The 20256-nt window shown below is 45.2% G+C and overlaps 1 protein-coding gene across 5 annotated transcripts in view; it reads left to right on the top strand.

The window, feature by feature from the left end:
- GALNT13 (polypeptide N-acetylgalactosaminyltransferase 13) overlaps window positions 1-20256 on the top strand; it is an 83108-nt gene that overhangs the window by 59416 nt on the left and 3436 nt on the right. For 2 of the 5 annotated variants that reach the window (XM_090143445.1, XM_090143448.1), the window contains exons 10-13: window positions 7725-7864; window positions 9836-9934; window positions 13548-13682; window positions 16695-17581. In XM_090143445.1, coding sequence (XP_089999571.1) covers window positions 7725-7864; window positions 9836-9934; window positions 13548-13682; window positions 16695-16955 — 635 coding nt within the window. In that variant the 3' untranslated portion in view covers window positions 16956-17581. Of the gene's footprint in view, window positions 1-7724; window positions 7865-9835; window positions 9935-13547; window positions 13683-16694; window positions 17752-20256 lie in introns of those variants that run through there. The other 3 variants (XM_090143446.1, XM_090143449.1, XM_090143447.1) reach the window with 3 other exon arrangements.

Here is a 20256-nt window from a genome sequence, read left to right as displayed (position 1 = left end):
ACGTTAGCGAGGAGTTTCTGCAGTCACTTTGGAAAATACCCTTACAGTTTCCAGGGTTTCAGCAGGCAGCGTTTGCCAGCAATATTTTTTAGCTTGAATGTCCAATCTTAGGCTTCCTAGCTGGCATTTCATCAGCTGCATTGGAAGGGAAGAGAGATCCCTTCTTCCATTGAAAAGCCCAGTTCTTGCCGTGGGCCATTTTAATTTAGGCTCCCAAGCACAGCTATAAATGCAAGGCTATCTTTAACAAACCGTTTTTCAGCAGCCTGTCATCCAGCAGGACACGTGCATTGCTAATGCTGCTTTCTGCAGTCATTGCCTGGGGAAGAAGGCAGTTGGAGGAGGCACTGCTGTCCTCCTCACACCAAGAAGGACTTTTCTCCATCAGTTTCCCTAGCAGCATTTTCCCCAGGGCTGACACAGTGCTTTGCCCTTTCTTTTATTGTTGTAGGGTGCTGAGGTAGCTCTAAAAGTGCTTTCTCCATTGGAAATAATGGAAAGTAGTAAGCCAAAAAATGAAGGAAATCTCTCAGCATTTCAGCTCCCATCCCACCTGCTGAGCTGGACTTTGTCATCTCTTCAGAGCCTGTGTGTTCCTCACTGCTGAGTGTGCCTGGGGGCAAACATCCCACTTGGGAACTGCAGCTGCTGGCAGTACTTGCTGCATTGCTGGCAATTCACACTTGTAGGTGTGAAAGTAGAGCCAGTGCATGATAAAAACCTTTGGTTTTCCTCAGAGCAGTTTTTGCAGAAGCATAGAATATCCTGATTTGGAAGGAACACGTAAGGATCATCCAGTCCAACTCCCAGTTCTCAGTGAGGCTGTTTTCTTCTAACAAGAAAAGTTAGGTTAAAATACCAAGGCACTTACTCTGTGTACTGTTAGATTGAGACTTCTCTTCCTGTGAAGAAAATTGCCTTTTGCTTCCAAAGTGAGCACAAACTGGCAGAATTGAATGCTGCTAAGCATCATCTCTCTTCTGCACACAGTTACGTGTTTGCCTATTTGCAGAAGGTCTGAATGGAGAACCTACAACACTGTATTAATGTGGAAGAGTGAAAGCAGGTCAGTGATAACAGTGGTGTTGGCAGGACCAGGTTTGTTTAATTCCAGCCCCAGTGCCTGGTGCTATTCATGTTGCTGGCAGTTATTTAAGGATATGCTATGTAAATTGCCAACTAAAATGCCATCATAGTGCTCTGTGGGACTCAGAAGTAAAGGAAGGAGAAAGGTGCTTAGGTGTTCTAGAAAGATTGATATTTTAACGGCAACAAAAAAATCTTAACAAAAACCCATAGGAAATAATTGATTTTTTGATAGGACGTTGCAGAATGTTGGAAATTGTTCCCAATATCACTGAACTCCTTTTTTTATCCTTCTGTCTGGCACGCATCTCCTTCAGGTTATTAATGTGAAACGTACAGATCTCCAGATAATTCTGTTGAAGAACAAAGCAAGATGCATTTCAGTAATTAGGTCTCTGAAGCTATTATCTATCAGCAACACTCATCTTCCCCGCTCTCCTCTGGGCCCTGCTTCACTCTGTGTCTCAGATGATGTCCTGAGAGGAACCCGTGGCTGCTCACAGCAGCATTGCCTTCAGTCTCTCTCAGCATAATTAGGGCGCACACCTCGCAATTATAGTTGGAGGTGAAAGTCTTCATTAATCAAGTTACAGATTGCTTTCTGGAGGCTGTCTGTGCTCCCTGCTGGTTCTGAGGCGCTGGTTTTGCTTTCTGTCCTGAGTGGGCCCTGCAGGTGCTGTTTGGTGAGGCTGGCATGGGTCTGTGGCTGTCGGTGGGGTCAAAGAATATAACGAAGTAGGGAGTGCTTAGGTTTCGGATTTGGTGGCAATCACAGAATGTCCCGGGTTGGAAGGGTCCTCAAGGATCACGAAGCTCCAACCCCCCACCACATGCAGGGCCACCAACCTCCACGTTTCACAGCAGCCCAGGCTGCCCAGGGCCCCATCCAACCTGGCCTTGAACACCTCCAGGGATGGACGGGGCATCCACAGCCTCTCTGGGCAGCTGTTCCAGCACCTCACCACTCTCTCTGTAAAGAACTTCCCCCTGACATCCAACCTCGATCTTCCCTCCCTCAACTTCAAACCAATGCAATGCAGTGTTTGACAAGGAGCTTTGAATTTTACTTGGCAGGAGCTACAGCCTGTAGTGTGATTGCAGCCTAAAACCACAAGAGCCTGCCCAGTAATTCAGGAGAGTCTAGAGAATGTCAGAAATACTGGGCACACTTCAAATGAGATTAAAGGAAATCCCTTTCTCAGAAAAGAAAAAAATACAGCAAGTTATTCTGAAAACAGCGGTGCTGCTCCGTGTGCGTGGCCCACATTGATGTCAGTGGTGCTCTGAGGCCCGTTTCACTGGTGGTAAGTCAGTAGGTCCTGGCAATGTTCCAAATGCAAAAAAAAAAAAAAAAAAAAAGCCTCTTTCCCAACTCATCTGCAATGCAGAGTACCCAAAATTGGGATGGCAGACCTCATTGTCCTGGGGCAAAGTGAGCCCCGCTCCGTGACACCAAGTGCTGTGCTTTCCTTTGCACCAGTTCACTTATGCTTTGTGTCTTTCCTTGGCCTCACTAATGAAAAAACTAATTGCTTAATAGTAACTCCTCACTGTTAGTCTATTTAGCAGTCAGTTTTCTGTTATTTTCACTGCTGGGCATTGTTATCAGTGTAATTGATGTACGCCAGTAGTGTGGGATTACGCTCCAGGTGGTGCTTTGCTAATGCCAACATCTTTATCATTTGCAAAATATGCATCTTAGTTTATTGTTCTGAGACACCTAAATATGTGTCTATCTGGGTGGATTTGCACACCCATACCTTCTCAGCTTGCTCCACTTACTTGATGTGGCATTTCCAGCAGCATAATTCACTTATTTCTCTGGCTCTTCCAGCATATCTCATTCCACTCAGTCTGTGCATTCCTAAATATAGGCAGCTTTGTCAATCTGTGCATTAAAATACTGTAGCTAATCACTGCACGGAAATAATTACAGCTCAGAATAGCCTGCATTTGCAGAGTCAGCTGAAAAGCTCATGCCCATCCTCGTTTGGTTCTCTGTACTCTCACTGCATCACTAAGCCTCCCTCATCAGCTCGGGGTCAGTTCTCCTGCACCAGCTAGGCTGTTCAAGCAAGGCTAAAATGCAGAGTTCCACTGTTTTTCAGGCACCTTGTTTAAAACATTTTTGAGGATTTAAATATAGCACTTTAAAGTTTTAATTTCGGATTGCAAGATAAGTGCTTGTGTTTACTCAGCAGATGATGTGCAATCCTCCTGTCGAGTGTAATTATATAATTAGGTTGATAATGACTGTATCAATCTTGCAAGTAAGAGCTCTCGGTAAACATTTTCACTCTTCAGTGAGCTTTTCAGCTGGTGGGGAAGAGCAGAAGGAACCTTTGCTTTATTACTTTTCATGTGATAAAAGCAGGAGGAGAAAATAATGCACTCGTCAGTGGGGTGGATTGTGCCCAATGTTGAAGTGCCAAATCATATAAAACATGGTGGGAATGTGTGGAGGAGGGAGGCTGGTTTGTTTGTTCATCCCTAATGTTATTGCTCTCCATTGGGAAAGCATCTTACTTCATAGGCTTGTGTGGATGTTCAGAATGAAACTCAGAGAAGATGCTGTAAAATGGAGGCTGATGGTAGGCCTACATGTCTAGACTTAAAATATCAATGCAATAAATGCCAATTAGCAAACAGTTGGTTTGGAAAGAGCATGAATATAGCAATCCTTTGTGAAGCGTTCAGCACTTTTCCCAGCCACAAAAACAGTTTTTTTGACTTGCACTTACAGTGAAGATCAGCTCTTGCCTTGCTATGGTCTCTGCAGTGGGGGTTTCCCTTAAAGGACTTAAAGGTGTTTTAGCAGCAGACACAACATCTCCTAGGGGCACCTGATTTTCTGTTCTTTATTACAGAGAAGTTGTGTAACATAACCAAGGGCTTAAGGCCTCCATAGGAATAGGACTGTCTGTTTTCTTCTCTGCAGTAGTCCTACTATTTAATTTTTACTCTTTAGTTTTGCATGTTTCAAACAAAACTCGAGGGTTTGTTTTGGACTCTGCCTTCTCTTGAAAGCTTTCCTGAGATGTGCGCTGCAGGAGCATCTTAATGCATCACTAATGTTAACCCTAATGGTGTTCCATTGATGACTGTTGTGGTAGAACTGATCTGCTTATTTTAGTGTCAGGACCAACCTGGTGATGGAGGATTCAGCCTCAGTAAACCTCTGCTTTTCTCTGTGCAATATCCACATATAAATAACATACATTGCAAGTGTGTTTATGGGGTAAAATGTAATTTAAAGTCTTTTTCAACAGAAGAGGCAGTGCTTGTGGAGATATTGGCAATATTGATTCATTCTCTTGATGAATAGTATCTTTTGTGGTGGACACCTGAGATGTATTTTCCCCAAATGGTGGAGTTTTTCCATGGAAAGCTCAGAATCTTCATTCCATAATGTATTTCCTGTTAGGAAACAGCTGCATAAATTTCTCTTGCATCACTTCTGCAGTGATGTGGGACCCCCTCAGATGTGCTTTTTTGTTACGCATCTTTTTGTGGTGGTGTAAACAGAATTTCAAGGGGTTCCACTGCCAACTTTGTTGATGTTTTAGCTAATTAGGAAACGCACATCTTAGCAATTAATGCATCTACTTTTGATAGAGATGTAAAGTGGAGCTCCCTGGGTTTTGGAATTGTACATGATCGTGTGTTACTTTCGGAATGGGGTTTTCAGAAGCCTGGGAAGCAGAGGCTGTTGGGTGTCCCTCAACATTGTCCCTTGTCCCTCCTGCTGGCCCCATCCATTGTCCTTTTTTGGCTTCGTGTTGGAATGCTCCTATTGTTTCCTGGCCCTATAAATGGTTTCTTGACCTATTGAGTGACCTTCAACGTTGGATGACCATCAGTGGTGTCCACTGTCTCTCCTGGTGGTCCTCAAACCTCCATAGGGACATTTACATCATTTGGGGACACTGGGGACATTTAGATCAGGTGCAGTTGGGAGCAGTCAGCCATGCCCACGTGCTGCTCTGCTCCCACTTCTCTCCCTCTGAATCATAGAATCATAGAGTTGCTCAGGTTGGGAATGCAGTGCACCACAGGATGCCTTCCTCTTTGACTTCTCAAGGAGCAAATGATGGCAGAAGCCTAATTTGGAGTAAGTTTTCTCAGGTTTATCTTTGCGTAAAGGCAGTCATTCCTAGCTCTGCAACTTTGTCGTACACTCCAATGAATAGTTTTCATCTTTATCATCATGAATAAATATCTTCTTACACAGAAATGGTACATTTAGCCAATTTTGGAGACGTGTCCTTGTATACCAATTTCCAGGACGTGCCCATTAGAAAAAATGCAGGTGTAATGCAATTCTGCAGCTATTCAATTTGTTCCACTGGCAGCGCATCTGCTGCTCTGTTATTATCATCTGCCTTTTTGCCTGGGACATTTGCCTTTGCACACAGCCCTTTCTTTGCCTTCCTGCGATGTTTCATCTTGTTTTTGCATTCAAGGACATTTCACTTCCATTTTCTCAGTGAAATGCAAGAAGGCTTGTTAGTCACTAAGCGTTATTTTGTTTGTTTGTTTCTTCTAAGTCCCACTGATTATTTATTGATAGGACGAGAGAGAATGGCCTTAGGTTGTGCCAGGGGAGGGTCAGGAAGGGTATGAGGAACAATTCCTTCTCCAAAGAGCAATCAGGAAGTGGCACAGCTGCCCAAGGAGTGGGGGTCACCATCACTGGGGTGTCCCAGAGCCGTGGGGATGTGGCACTGAGGGATGTGGGCAGTGGGCATGGGGGGTGGGTGGGGATGGGGATCCTCGAGGTCTCCTCCAGCCTTAGTGTTTCCGTGGCTCCAGTCACCTCAAAAACAGTCAGACTGAAATTGCACCTCTGTGTCTATATGGGGGAAAATATCCGAGGTGTGCTGACTCAGTTTCAATATGTGGGAACACACAGAGGAAGGAAACAGACTTGATTTGGAAGGTGTTCTGCTGTTCCTGCTGCGCTCCTGCTGCAGGGCTTGGGGCTTTGCTCCTCCTGTGGGATCCCTGGGTCTGAGGGTAAGGCTGCAGAGGGCACCCCAAGAGCAGCCAGGCCTCCAAGCCTTGCTGCTGAGCATCATTAAACATCGAGCCCAGTGTGCCTAACACCTGCCTAAATGCCTCTGAGCTCCTCAGCACCAAGCAAGCACGTTTCATTTCTTCAGAAATTTTGGTGGTACAGTGTTGAGAAACCAGTGCTGATTTAACCAGTGGCACTAATTGGGGGGGTATCCCGTATTTTAGTTAATTATCTAGAGTTATGTCGCATCCTACAATTGCATGATGGTACGTAGAACTGATTTGTCAAAGGCAGCTGGTTGATATTTGGGAGCATGGATAAGGGTTCCTTTTTGGCAATAGGAATGAGTAGTTTCCCAGTTGTCACGTGCTGGATTTCATTAGGAATGGATATCACCTTGTGTGTTAGGATGGGGCATCCTTGGGGAGTTCACCTGTGTAATGATTTCAAAATGAGATCCCGTGGATGATGGAAAGCAGGTGTTGGAACACAGCCTGGATTTCAGATGTAGATCTGGTGGTGTCTTTCAAGCTGTGACCTGGAGCTGTTGAAGTACAGCACTGCCACTGAGAAGCAGCAAGCTTCTGTCACCAAAACAATGGGGCTGTGAATCTGCATGCACTGCAGCTTAGAATAGAAATGGAACTAAGTGCCGTAGTCTCCTGCTTACTGTCTTTCAGAGGAAGGCCTGGTAGGTTGCACAGCTCTGTCTAAGTTGTGGTGGTCTCAAGCACTGCAGGCTGCTGCTGCAGGTCTGCCTTTAGCTCAGAGCCACATCCAGGCCAGTCTGCTTGGTGGGACAGCAGGGAATGGGTTTGCCTCTTAGCCTTCCTTCATCTAGCTCATCTGAAGTCCCTGAGTTGTGTGCTCACCACAAGACTCTGCCTCCTGCATCCCCTTGTTGTGGTCCTCTCTCCTGGACACAGACTTAAAATCATAGAACCACAGAATCATGGAATCCTTAGGGTTGGAAGGGAGCTGTGAAGGTGATGTAGTCCAACTGCCCCACACTGAGCAGGGACACCACAACTACATCAGGTCAGCACACAAATTTGTGACATGGCAAGCTTTTGGCTTGGAAGCATCATCTCTTCTTCTGTCCCTGACTGATTCTGGCTGATTTCCTCTCACATTGAATTTTCATCTGCATTTTTTTCCCGTTGTGATCCGTATTTTCTATTTATGGCCCATTTCCCATTCAGTGTTGTGTGATGGAGGTGGTTTCCTTTCTGCCAGTATCAAAGTGACTTAATGTTACATCACCTTTTTCAAAGAGGGAACTGGAATATTTGGTATCTTTGCGATATTTGGTCCAAAATCCTTGGATTCTGTGCAGTTGGACTTTGGTCCTCAATTATTAAATGAACATTTTAGGGTATGAAGTAATGGAGGAATTCAGTGGTCCTGCCTATCTGAACTGGTAAAATCATCAGAAAAGAAGAAAAGGCACTTGTCAAGAGTTGCATTTTGCTGAAGGAGTTGCTTAGTGCTGGTAGATAGCTGTAGTGTAGCAGTGTCAGCTGGTGGGGCTGGGTGGGAGGGAATTGGCCAATTGGTGATGTCTTCCTTTGTGACAACTGTTCTTTGACCCTCTTGTGTTTTCTTAATGAAATGATTTCAGGTGTTGTGAAGGTGGATTATGGTGATGTGTCAGCCAGGAAAGCGCTGAGAGAAGCCCTGAAATGCAAACCTTTCTCGTGGTACCTGGAGAACATCTACCCTGACTCGCAGATCCCGCGGCGCTACTACTCACTGGGAGAGGTACACTGCACTTCCTTGCCTCGCTTCATCCTCAGGTCTTTCTCTGTTGCTTCGAGCAGGTGATATTTGCACTAAGCCTTTTTAACGTGGTTGTTGCTGTTGGGAAAGCATTCGCCATTAGAGATTTGTCTTTGAAATGGAGACGCGTGTCGAAAAAATGGGGTTTGTGCCTGATATGTGAAAATGATTAAATAACACACAGCATTTGAAAAAAAACCTCTGCAGTGTTGTTTATCATGTGGAGTAGAATAGGGTTGGTTTTGTTTCTCCCTCTGCCCCTGTTTCTAATGAAGTGTGCTCGCCCATTGGCTCAGTGTAGTCAGCCTGGCTGCCCAGCGCTGTGTCACCACCATCCCTCATAACCCTGTGGTTCAAGTACCACTGCGTGTGGAAGGCTCTTTAAAACTCAGATAATTTGCTGTTAAAAGGCTTCTATTGAGTCGTATCTCAGCTGACTTTTGAAAGCTCTTGAATGCTTTGATTTAAAGGTGCTGTTGGAATAGCAATCAAAGGCGCAAATGGCTTTATTGCAGTCGGGAAAGCAATTTGCTATTGAAACTTGCCATTGGAGTGGAAAATAAAAGCCACTGTAGGGCTTTAGGTTTAACTACGACTGAATAAAGTGTAACGTGGTTTTACAGCAAGCAAAGAACTCATCTAACAAGTGTCAAATGAGAGTGTTTTGTGCGATATTGTCAGACTGGAAAATAAAAGTACGAGGAAGTCATACAATAGTTATTAAAACACCTTATTTTTAACAACAGTGCCTCAGTTTCTATGGAAACAGGAATTCGGTACCTATGAATTAAAACCTGTGCCTGAGTGTCACAGCTGCTGACTGTGCCTGAAGCCTGAGTTCCACCAGCAGCAGCAACAGGCAGGTGGGAGAGCATCAGAGCTGGGCCTTCACAGGCAGGTCCTGGCAGTCACTGGGATTTTATTTGCAGCTGAATTTTCCCTTCATTTAGAATAGAACTGATAAGTGGATGCTGCATTGGATTATTTCCTGGGTAAACAGAAACAGGCTCAGAAAGTGCATAAGCTTTGCCAAAGTGTGGTGAATGCTGAATATTCCTTTTTGCATTTTGATCATTTGAATGCAAAGCAAAGGCAAGGCAAGGATTGTTTTGTAAAGCTGAGACATAAACATCGCAGATGAGCTTTGGAGTCACTTTTCATTTTAGTCCTCTGATTGAAGGAACCCAGGGACTGCCTTTCTCTTAGAAACGCTTGCAACTCTATTCTGCAAAAAGGTGATGTGAGACAAAAAGGCTCGAATGAAGCTTTTCATGATAATGAGTTGGAGAAAATCAAAGAAGGACGTGAAACAAGCATTTTTCCCTGAACAAAAATGATGCTTAGGCCGTGTTCCCATTTCCCCACTGGTCAGGACTGGAAAAATTCCCAGTTCCCAGAGCTCACCCCAGCTTGCTGCTCACCCCTGGGAAGCTGAAGCTGGGGGTGCTTCTGTGCTTTGCTGTTCTGTGAGTTCAGTGCAGCTCAGAGGTGTTTGGGGGAACAACGCTCTGCTGTCACCCCGGTGCTCCTCATTGCTTCTGGGTCTGGTGGCCTTTTCTGTCAGATTCATGAGCTGAGCACCACTGGAAGTGGTCTTGTAGTGCATTGTACTGCTGGCAGTGTGTCTGTGATGCTGGGTCCTGCACAGCCGTGTTGTGCAAAGATGGCAGAGGGGTGGTTTGGGGCAGCAGAAGTGGTCACTGCATTTGTCTGTTCCACATAGGGTGGGTTCTGAGGGAACATCTGCTGAGAAGTATTGGTGGTTTCTGTGGTGATGGGAATGCACTAGGGAGGGTGACATTTACAAATTGCAAGTTAAAACACATTCCTGTAGCTGAATGCATAGATAGCTGTAGGCTGCAGGAGAAAATACATGGTGTAATTTTTCTCTGCATAAACATGACATTACAAGCATGCTGCTCTAAGGCACGTTTCATCTTTTTCTTTCCTCAGATCAGGAACGTTGACACCAACCAGTGTTTGGACAACATGGGCCGCAAGGAGAACGAGAAAGTGGGCATCTTTAACTGCCATGGCATGGGAGGGAACCAGGTAGGAATGACAGGGTGTAGATGTCCCATGGGCCAAGTGGTGATCTGGAAAACCTGGTGAGAATTGACTCACTGCTGCGGATGTGTTGGATCGCTGCAAAAAGACCTACAGCAATAGATGTAGTAATAAGAGTTCTAAACTTGGTGAGATTTTGAGCTTTAAGGTTTGCATTCTCTGCCCTGTCCCTGGAGCTGTTCAGGGCCAGGTTGCATGGGGCTCTGGGCAGCCTGGGCTGGTGTTAAATGCGGAGGTTGGTGGCCCTGCCTGTGGCAGGGGGTTGGAGCTTCATGATCCTTGAGGTCCCTTCCAACCCAACCATTCTGTGATTCTGATTCTGTGATAAAGCCATTTTTTCGTGAGTGGCTTTCTCCAATGTCACATCTGCTACAAACAAATGAGGGAAGATGAAGGACCTCAGAGCAAAATCTTCCACTTTTCTTTCAGAGGTCATCATAGTGATCCCAGACTTCCCTCTCATTGTTAATTTGACTTAGGAGATGGAAGGGTTATTGTTTTGGTAAGGCTTCATACAGCCAAGGTTCTGTTTGCACTGTGGGTGTTTGATGTATCTAAAGATACCCGACAACTGGTAAACAACACTGTGCTTCCTCAGCCTTCCCAAGCCAATATATCTCAAAAAAGAAAGAAGAAATTTTACTCCAATATCTGTATCTTATCCTGGACATGAATTTTCTTAGTAACTGGGGAGGTAACGGAGGCACAGTTGTAGCTGTGGTCTATTGTGCATAGGACCAAAAGTTCTCCTGACTGTGGGGATGAGTCCAAGGAGCTGGTGGGGCACATCAGGCTGGAGGGCCATGTTGGGGTATAGGAGGAGGGCAGGAGGAGTGCTGCTGTTGTCCTCTGCACCACATTGCATGTAATACGCTATTTAATTAGCTCTGAGATGCAACCTGTTGTTCCTCGCCCTCTGTTTTTATACAGTGACATTAATAGGATTACATATGTAATTAATATGGATGTTAGTAAAATGGTAGCTTGATAATTTTACATTGTCTTAATTAACATCCATTTTTCTTCCTGAAGACAGCGTGTTTTTCAAATCCATCTTCTGTAATTGTTAACTCAGACATCACTTATTCTTTCAGAAGATATGATGGAGTATTGCAGTTATCAAAGAAGAGAGGAAAAAGAAAGATGCAAATGAAAATAAATTACAAAATCTGAGTATTTGCTTTCTGTAAAGCACAGCAGAAAACAGCTGCTGTGTCTCTGAGGCTAGAAGATGTCTGATGCAAACTTGTTTACTCTAAGAAAACCAACACAAATAAGTTAAAATTTTAAGTAGAAGTTGCTTGGGGATAAATAGTAATGGATAAATCTCTCAGTAATGAGCATGGCAGGAGATAAACTATCTGTACAGTGTGTACATGGGAGTGTATGAGTGATTCCTGCAGCCAAATTCTGCTACTTGCAGTGAGCAATACTTGGTGCTACAAATGTCGCTGAGCTTTGCATTAGCAGGAAACTGGGCCTTTTTTCTCATTCTGGTTATGTCCAGAGCATATGCTGCTCTTGTAGCTCCTCTGAGGAAACCTCTGGAAGTGATACCCATCTGTCTTCTTTGGTTAGCCCTCAGCTATAAATTCTCTTTTCTAAATCCTTCTGGAAAGTAAGAGAATGAGACGGGCACTACATATACTTAGCTTTCTGCACGTCAGCAAGCACTGGCAAGGCTAATGTTTGCAAAATAGAGGTCACATGGTGTTTTTGAAGGCCATAGAATGTGCTTTTGTGCAGAGAGAAGTGGGGATATGTATACTTGCAGCATATGAACATTAACAGATTTTTGATGTGGGCTCATCTCACCCCTTTCCAACAAGACGGTGTGCTTCCGAGTGTGATCTCAGCTGAGCACTGCTGGCTCAGTATTTAAAAGTGCCTTTCCTTTTGAGAAAAGCCCATCTGAGTGTTAACTGTGTCTGATGTGTTCTTAAGTGAAAGCAGCACTTGGAGAGCCTCAGATTGATTGCAGAGATTTATCACAAGATGAATAAATGCAACAGGTGGTGGCTGGTGCTTTACCATGCCTGTGGAGCCTGGATTTTCATCCAGACAAGTGGCTGCTGAGCGGTGAATAAGGAGTGAGAGAAATGCAAAGCCCACTGATCCTTGCAGCCTGCACTTTCCCATGTCTGTCTTACTGCTCAGACTGGGACCTGGCAGCTCCTCTGCTATTTCTTTGCATGCTATTTCATTTTCCATGGTTGCTCCAAATGACTTATCTGAACCTCAACTTCACAATACTTGCCTCTATTCCCTTGGCAGCTGTATGCAATGTATAGATTTTGCAAGCTTTTACAGAGCATTACCTTTATTTAACCTAACGTTGCCTTGTGCTGGGGCCAGCAGCACCAACAAGGCTTTGAACAGTGGGTTGGGAATGCTTTGAGATGCTTTGAGTGAGTCAGGGCCTTACAGTTTAACACAGCCAGTGGCAGTCCTGCCATCATCCTCTATTGCATCCTCTTATGGTCTCCACATTTTCCTCCACCTCCTTTCTGTCTCCAAGGGGTGAATGCATCACTGAAGGCATTCTCTGAAGCTTATACCTGGTTTGATAGAATTTTGTTCCTAATTTTATTAAGAGATCTGCAAGTTGTGTGATTCTGGCACACATCAGCCTTTAACATGGATAATCCTTGGTGCCAGCAGTTAAGGTAGGTGCTCAGGGAAGCGGTTCGTTTAAGGAATTATGGAATCATTGAGGTTGAAAAAGATCTCTAGGACCCCCAGGTCCAACCCCAGCCCATCCTACCATGTCTCTCAGTGCCACGTTTCTGCACATTTCTTGAACACCACGTTGCAGTGCATGGGATTGCTGGAACTGAAGCGCATGACACAGCACTTGGTCTTATTGCACTTCATCCAGCTGGCCTCAGTGCAGTGATCATGTCCAAATCCTTCTGTAGGGCCCTCTGACCTCCAGGCAGGTCAACACTTCATCCCAGCATGGTGTAAAGGAGGCCCAGGTTCTTCAGACTGAGGTCAGAGTGTCACTCATGCAATCCAAAGGTCTGTGGGACTGCCTCTGAGCTCAGCGCTCACACTTGCATTATGCTGCAGTCTTTGTTCTGTGTCTCCACTGTGTTGTTCCCAAGAGGTAAAGCTGAGTGGCTGATGGCTTTCAGTGCATAAAATTTATTTTCCTAAAGGTAATATTCCTTTTCTTATGTACTGTGGACTTCCACAACTGGAGAACCTTGCATGAAACTTATGAAGTCCGTAATACCACATGGTTGTTGGGAGAAGAAAGTTGTATTCCTTCACTGGAGTGGAAATCATAGAATCATAGAATGGCCTGGGTTGCACAGGCCCACAGTGCTCATCCAGTTCCAACCCCCTGCTGTGTGCAGGTCACCAACCAGCAGCCCAGGCTGCCCAGAGCCACATCCAGCCTGGCCTTGAATGCCTCAGGGATGGGGCATCCACAGCCTCCTTGGGCAACCTGTTCCAGTGCCTCACCACCCTCTGGCTGAAAAACCCTCCTCATATCCAACCTAAACCTCCCCTGTCTCACTTGAAGACCAGAAATATTGTCTGTTGCTGCGTTTTGCCAACACTTTGTCACTGCAGCACTTTCTCTTGGCAGGTGTTTTCCTACACGGCAGACAAGGAGATCCGCACGGATGACCTGTGCCTGGACGTGTCGCGGCTGAACGGCCCGGTGACCATGCTCAAGTGCCACCACATGCGGGGGAACCAGCTCTGGGAATACGATGCTGAGGTATTGGGTTCCCCTGTGTGCTCCTGGGGCAGCGTGTTGGTGACCATCCCTGTATACAGCAAGTCAGCCATGTGCTGGGCTCAGTGAGCTGGCTGTCTTGGATATCCATAGAAAACTGAAAAGCATTCTGTGTAATTTATATAAATGAAGTGGAAAACAATACGTATTTGTCTAAGTTAGAGTTTTACTAGTTTGTTTCTGTTCTTGAAGCTTTTAGACTGGATTTGAACTGTTTAGTCATTTCCCATGTGCCAGTCACCTGCTTGCTTAGCTGCTGGGATGGGACGTGGCTTTCTCTGGGTTGTGAAAGGAAGAGTAGTTTGTACAGATGCGGTGACTTACAGATAAGTTGCAGAATTAATACAGAATGCATGTAAGTATCTCAGTATTTTAGGGCTAAATTAGTACCTCTCCTTAAATGCAACAGGGAACAGCAGGTTGAAAGTGTGGTTGAAAGGTTCTGAGCTTTTGCTTTGAAGCGTGGATGTGAGTTTTGCACAGTGAAGTCCACACAAAAGTATTGGCATTTTTTTCTACCAGTCTCTGGTAAGAAGCATGCGAGCCTGCCATTGCACTGAGCTGCCAAGTAGGAAAACAACAGTTAGCTCCAGTGTGTTTGCCAGATTTTGATTCATTTTTGAGTTTCCCATCTGAAATTAAACCAGGGTGCTCTTTAGTGAAGATGACTTTCTTCTTACACAAAATGCAATTTTTCTTCTTACACAAAATTAGGGTGGTATTAAGTGCTCATGCCAGCAATTAATGCTGGGGATTTAAGACCTTTTATCTCCCCTCATTTTATTTCATAAGCAGATTGTAGCACGCTGACCACTGATTGTGGTCAGTAGGTGTGCACAGAGCTCAAGACAAGGCTTCTCACCAAATGCTTTTTCCTCTGTTACCAGCACAAAGAGCAATCTTTCCTGATAGAAAATCAGAATGCTGGTTGCTTTTCTTTGGATATTTCAGGCACAAACTGCAGCAAATGAATCCCACGTGGAGTTCTGACACCGAGTGCCTGATGGTTGCAGTTGCACGGTTACACTGTTCTAGGCTTAAAAATGCCACCTTAGCTTTGGCCTATTTCCATGGCAGCAAAGCTGGGAAAGTGCTGCAGAGCTTGGAAGGTACTGCCTTATAATTGCACAGTCATTTGTAACCCCCTCCAGTATCACATAGCAGCTGCTGCTTTCAGCATTCTGTCTGAATAGGTCGATTTCTTCCATCCCATTATGTTTTCCTTTACTTTTAGTATTAGAGATAAGCTATCTTCTTAAGTTCAGCATGAGAGATCCTCAGCAGATCGTAGCTGTGTAAAAACGCCATCAGCCAGTAGATGGAGCTCATAAAAAAGAAATACTCTGCGTTTTGTGCTCAGACCTTACATAAGGGATCTCGGAGGCGGCTGCTTTGCTGACTGCTCTGTGCACAGATCAGTCCACTGCATCACGCCTTTTTATTTGCAGGAGTTATTTGTTTGAGAAAATACTTTTACTCTGCCAACATTCAGACTCAGCTTGTGAACTTTTCTTATGAAACCGTGTTGGTGTTCCTTATTTAGGTTCATTTGTGGATAAATCTCAGGTGTTCCTGGTGTTAAAATTCCCACAGATGTGCCCACCATTTATATTCTTTTCAAAAATAAACAAGGAAATGGGATAGGAAAAGTAAATCTCAGCCATTCCATACGTATTTGTGAAGGTATCAGATGGAATCAGCTTGAAGCAGGGTATTTAAAATACTCCTCCTCTCATTTTCCTCAAGCAAAAAGTGTCCACATTTGTGCAAAATGCTTTTGAAACATAAATCATTAATACAAGTCAATGTGAACTAGAGATGTAATTATTTTTTGAAGCAAAGATGCTGCTCTTAGAGGAGTGGGGCACTCGCCTTGCTCTCGATGCCATGCTGTCTCTATGGCTCACAGCTGTGCACCTCCTCCTGCAGGTTCCTCCTGCAAATAAAACGCGTTTTGTTTAATGTCTGCAAAGAAATGAAGGTCTGTGTTGAAACAGACTTGCTTTCAATCAAGATGTGGGTGGGGGTTTTTTTAAGTTTTCAGGTAGATTTTCCACGGTTCTGCTGTTTCCCATGGCTGGAGCACAGTGTGTGCTGCCTGCAGCTCTGGGCTTCTGTGTTGGGCAGCACTGCTGGACCTGCATTCTGCCACTGCTTCCTTCCTGCTGGTTTTCCCTGAGCTTAATCCAACAGAAAGTAGCGTGCACCAGGAATTGGTGGATGGAATGTGGCTTTATGGGAATGCATGGTGAAGAAACCTGGTGTGGGAGCCCTATAAGCAACCCAGGCAGCTTTTTCTGTTTCCAATGCAGATTGCCTCTGGGCAGTTCAAGCCACAGCAGTTTGCAGCATTTTTAAACTGAGGGGTTTTTTGTGTGTGTGAATGCATTTACATCTTGGCAGGAAATTCATTTTGTTCGATTTTTTTCCTTCTAATCCATTGCCTCCTGTTATTGATTGGTAATGCTTTCATTTCCTACTCCTTAACAGCCCATTAGGATTCCTGGCCCATTTTCAAGCTGCCTACTTCACTGCAAGGGCGGCTGTATAAATCAGCTCTGTCAATGGGATGTGCCAAGGTGGACTTTCTCAGCTTTTGATGGCTTCCCATCAGCACGCATTGTGTAATGGTTTTACAATGCACACGTGGTGCTTGCTTTGGGCTGGGCTGGTGGATCCCATTGTGTCTCCCCACAACACCCAAGCAAGTTTTAGTCTGTGTAGGATGGTGAGATCTTAGGATATATGGTAAATGCAAATGGTCTCAAGGAAGAAAAAATACTAGTTATGTTTGATAGAAAAAGGCTTCATTTCTTCATGCATGAATAACGATGTCAGGATTTGATCGTGCATAATTACTCTTAAATTTGTCACTAAATCCGACATCTGCACAAAGCGGTGGAATTTACATTCTCTGAAAGATGAAGGTCTTCACAAAAAATGTGCCTTGAGTCACTGACTCTCATTTCCTTCTTTTCTTTTTCCTCCTGTCAGTATGTTGGTAAATGGGAGTATAGCTTTGAGGTAAGTTTGGAAACAGCTGCAGCCTCTGTGCCAAACCCTAGAGTAGTGCATCTCCTCCTCCCCCAGCAGCACAGTCCTCTCCTCGCAGTTATCCCCAGAGCTTCATCTGTTCAGGTAGCAACTCACTGGTGTCAGGCTGCCAGTGCTGTACCTGGAATACAGGTGTTCATCAAGACACACTGGGAACTCAGGAATATTTATGGCTTGGCATCTTTGGGGCTGATTTCATAGTATTGTAGAATCCTAGAATGGCCTGGGTTGCAGAGGAGCACAATGCTTATCCAGTTCCAACCTCCTGCTGTGTGCAGGTCAAACCAGCAGCCCAGGCTGCCCAGAGCCACATCCAGCCTGGCCTTGAATGCCTGCAGGGATGGGGCATCCACAGCCTCCTTGGGCAACCTGTTCCAGTGCCTCACCACCCTCTGTGTGAAAAACTTCCTGCTCATATCCAACCTAAACCTCCCCTGTCTCAGTTTAAAACCATTCCCCCTTGTCCTGTCACTATCCACCCTTGAAAACAGCTGCATCCCCTCCTGTTTGTATTCTCCCTTCAAATATTGGAAGGCCACAATGACAGGACTGAACCTTAGTCCGTGGGCATGCCTGTTAGTATGTGTGCTCTGTGCATGTGAGCTGGCCCTGTGAATGGTGCCATCTGACTCCAGGGTATCACACACAGTCAGTCCCCCTGCCTCCCCTCTATCAGCACTGCTGTTAGATTGACCCGCCTTGCTGCTGTGGGTGTCTAGTCAAAGGCTGTGGCTTTCTCCTTTGCTTCTCCTCCTGTTTGCTGGTTTTGTTCATTTTCACCACTTTTTTGTCGTGCAGACCCACACATTTCTCCATATAATCACCCAGTCGTGCTTGACACTCAGCAGGATAGAGGATGGCACCCATGGTCCCACCGTGGAGGCTTGCAATGGTAGCCCCTTGCAAACGTGGATGCTAAGGAACTACACCAGGCTGGAAGTCTTTAGAAACATTTTTTACAGCCCCACTGATTATTTCCTTTAACGAGCAGTTGGAGGTTGGTATCTGAATATAAAACATCTAATGCAAGTTTATCCAACACAGCTTTGAAAGCAAATGAAACAGCTATGGATTTAAGCTCCTTGCAGGAAAATGCTTTTCTGTTCTCTGCCTGTTTACCTCAAGAGAATTCCTTTCCTGTCTTTTGGTATATATAGTAGTACACGTGTTTAGTGTCAGTTGTTAATTACAGCAGACAATTATGAAGCATGAACCAGTGAAGGAATCAAAAATATTGTGCTGACCACTGCCTTTCTTGGCCAGATAGTTTCACCGATGTGTGTGTGTAGTGGAAGACAGTGGGACCACATAAGGTCAGTGGCACAAGCAGGGGTTGCTCTCATCTCTTACATTTTCATGCAGCAAACTGTTCCCTCCATGTCCGAGTGCACCGCTCTGAAGTTGAGCACTGCTCTCATTAGTGCAGACCCCCAGAGCTCTGATGAGCTGAGGGATTTCCCATCAGAGCTGTCATTTGCATACATTGCTAAGTGTGAAACAACATAGCTCTCATGCATCTGAATGTGTGTGCAGCTCACTCTGCACCCATCCATGTGTTCTCAGCTTTGAGTGAAATAGAAATTTTAGGCTGCCTTGTATGAGTATTGTATTGCCTAGTAATTAATTGTTTCCCAAGCAAATGAGGCCTTTTTTTGTAATAGCATAAATAATGATAGAACACAGAAAAAAAATCTATGAGACGGTTGAAAATCCCAATAATATGTCAGTCTAGCACTAAATTATACACTGAAAAGAAGGGAACAGCTGATGAAGGCGACGGCAGCTTTTTTAGACTTCTTTGCATTTCTGGTTATAGCAGAAAATGATAGCTGGTTAATTGCTCAAAAAACAATGTGAGTGAAGAATCAGTGATGCTTTGAGCTGTGCTGTTTAGTAAACAAGCTACTTCTGTTCGCACTGGTAACTCTTTCCTCCAGTAATTAGAGAAGAATTCCTTATATTCATCACTGAATGCATGTCAGATGGCCCCCCAGTGATTTCTTACAGTGTCTCTAGGATTTTCTTTGAGAAGTGCTTAATGGTTTGTTTTAAACCAAGGAGCCAACCTCTAAGAATGAGCCAGTGAAATAATATTCGTAATAGAAATGAAGAGTGTTAGTATGTGACATGTCAATCCAGGATGGACTGCAGTGTAAAATTACATGGTGTAGTAGCCCAGGTATGTGCCTGCATATAAAACCAAGCAGAATGTGTTGCAGTTGTTAATGAAATCTGTTCCCTTGGCTGTTCTGGCTAGAGCAGGGTTATAACCTGCATGGAGCTGCTGTACAGAGCTCAGACTTAGTCTGTAGCGGTACGTTCACCTTCCCTCAGTCTCTTTATGTACGTGTGCACCCAGTGCTTTTGAGCAGATGATTTCAGGTAAAGATGTTCAGCTTCCTTCTGTTCCCTTCTGACTCTCCCGTTCCCCAGAAATAGTGCAGTATAGTCAAATAATGAAAGGGACAAGAGAAGAAAAAAGATACTGAAAAGAGAAAGATTATCACCTGTACGATGACGTTGTTCATGTAATACATAACAAATTGAAGTTTGCTTTTGAAGCATACGTTTTCCACTAGCAATTATTTCTGAACTAACACCAAGTGGCCTGAAATGCGTATCTATTTGGGTTGTTGGAGTCTGAATTCCTTAATCACAGAATTGTTATAGAATCACAGAATGGCCTGGGTTGAAAAGGAGCACAGTGCTCATCCAGTTCCAACCCCCTGCTGTGTGCAGGTCGCCAACCAGCAGCCCAGGCTGCCCAGAGCCACATCCAGCCTGGCCTTGAATGCCTGCAGGGATGGGGCATCCACAGCCTCCTTGGGCAACCTGTTCCAGTGCCTCACCACCCTCTGGCTGAAAAACTTCCTCCTAATATCCAACCTAAACCTCCCCTGTCTCACTTTAAAACCATTCCCCCTTGTCCTATCACCGTCCACCTTCACAAGCAGCCGTTCCCCCTCCTGTTTATCCGTTCCCTTCAAGTACTGGAAGGCCACAATGAGGTCTCCCTGCAGCCTTCTCTTCTCTAAGCTAAACAAGCACAGTTCCCTCAACCTTTCATTGTAGGAGAGGTGCTCCAGCCCTCCGATCATCTTAGTGGTCCTTAAACCAGAGCACTGCTGCTTTGTGGTGTGGAAGTTCTTTACAGAGAGAGCGGTGAGGTGCTGGAACAGCTGCCCAGAGGCTGTGGATGCCCCGTCCATCCCTGGAGGTGTTCAAGGCCAGGTTGGATGGGGCCCTGGGCAGCCTGGGCTGCTGTGAAATGTGGAGGTTGGTGGCCCTGCATGTGGCAGGGGGGTTGGAGCTTTATGATCCTTGAGGTCCCTTCCAACCCTGGCCATTCTGTGATTCATTCTGTGATTCTGTGATATTCACACCTGTGCTTTGTGTTCCACCTGCTGTGCCTGGCTCAGCAGCAGGACCCCTCGGTCTCCAGGCAGCGTGGTTGGGGCGACTCAGAGCCGGGCCTTGGGTAGGGCTAAAACCGCCCACAGAG

Source organism: Phasianus colchicus, chromosome 7 (genome assembly GCF_987193195.1).
Source record: "Phasianus colchicus chromosome 7, bPhaCol1.hap1.1, whole genome shotgun sequence".
In the NCBI taxonomy this organism is placed as follows: domain Eukaryota; kingdom Metazoa; phylum Chordata; class Aves; order Galliformes; family Phasianidae; genus Phasianus; species Phasianus colchicus.
Note: the sequence above shows the minus strand (reverse complement) of the source record. Positions and strands in the feature narration are given on the sequence as shown.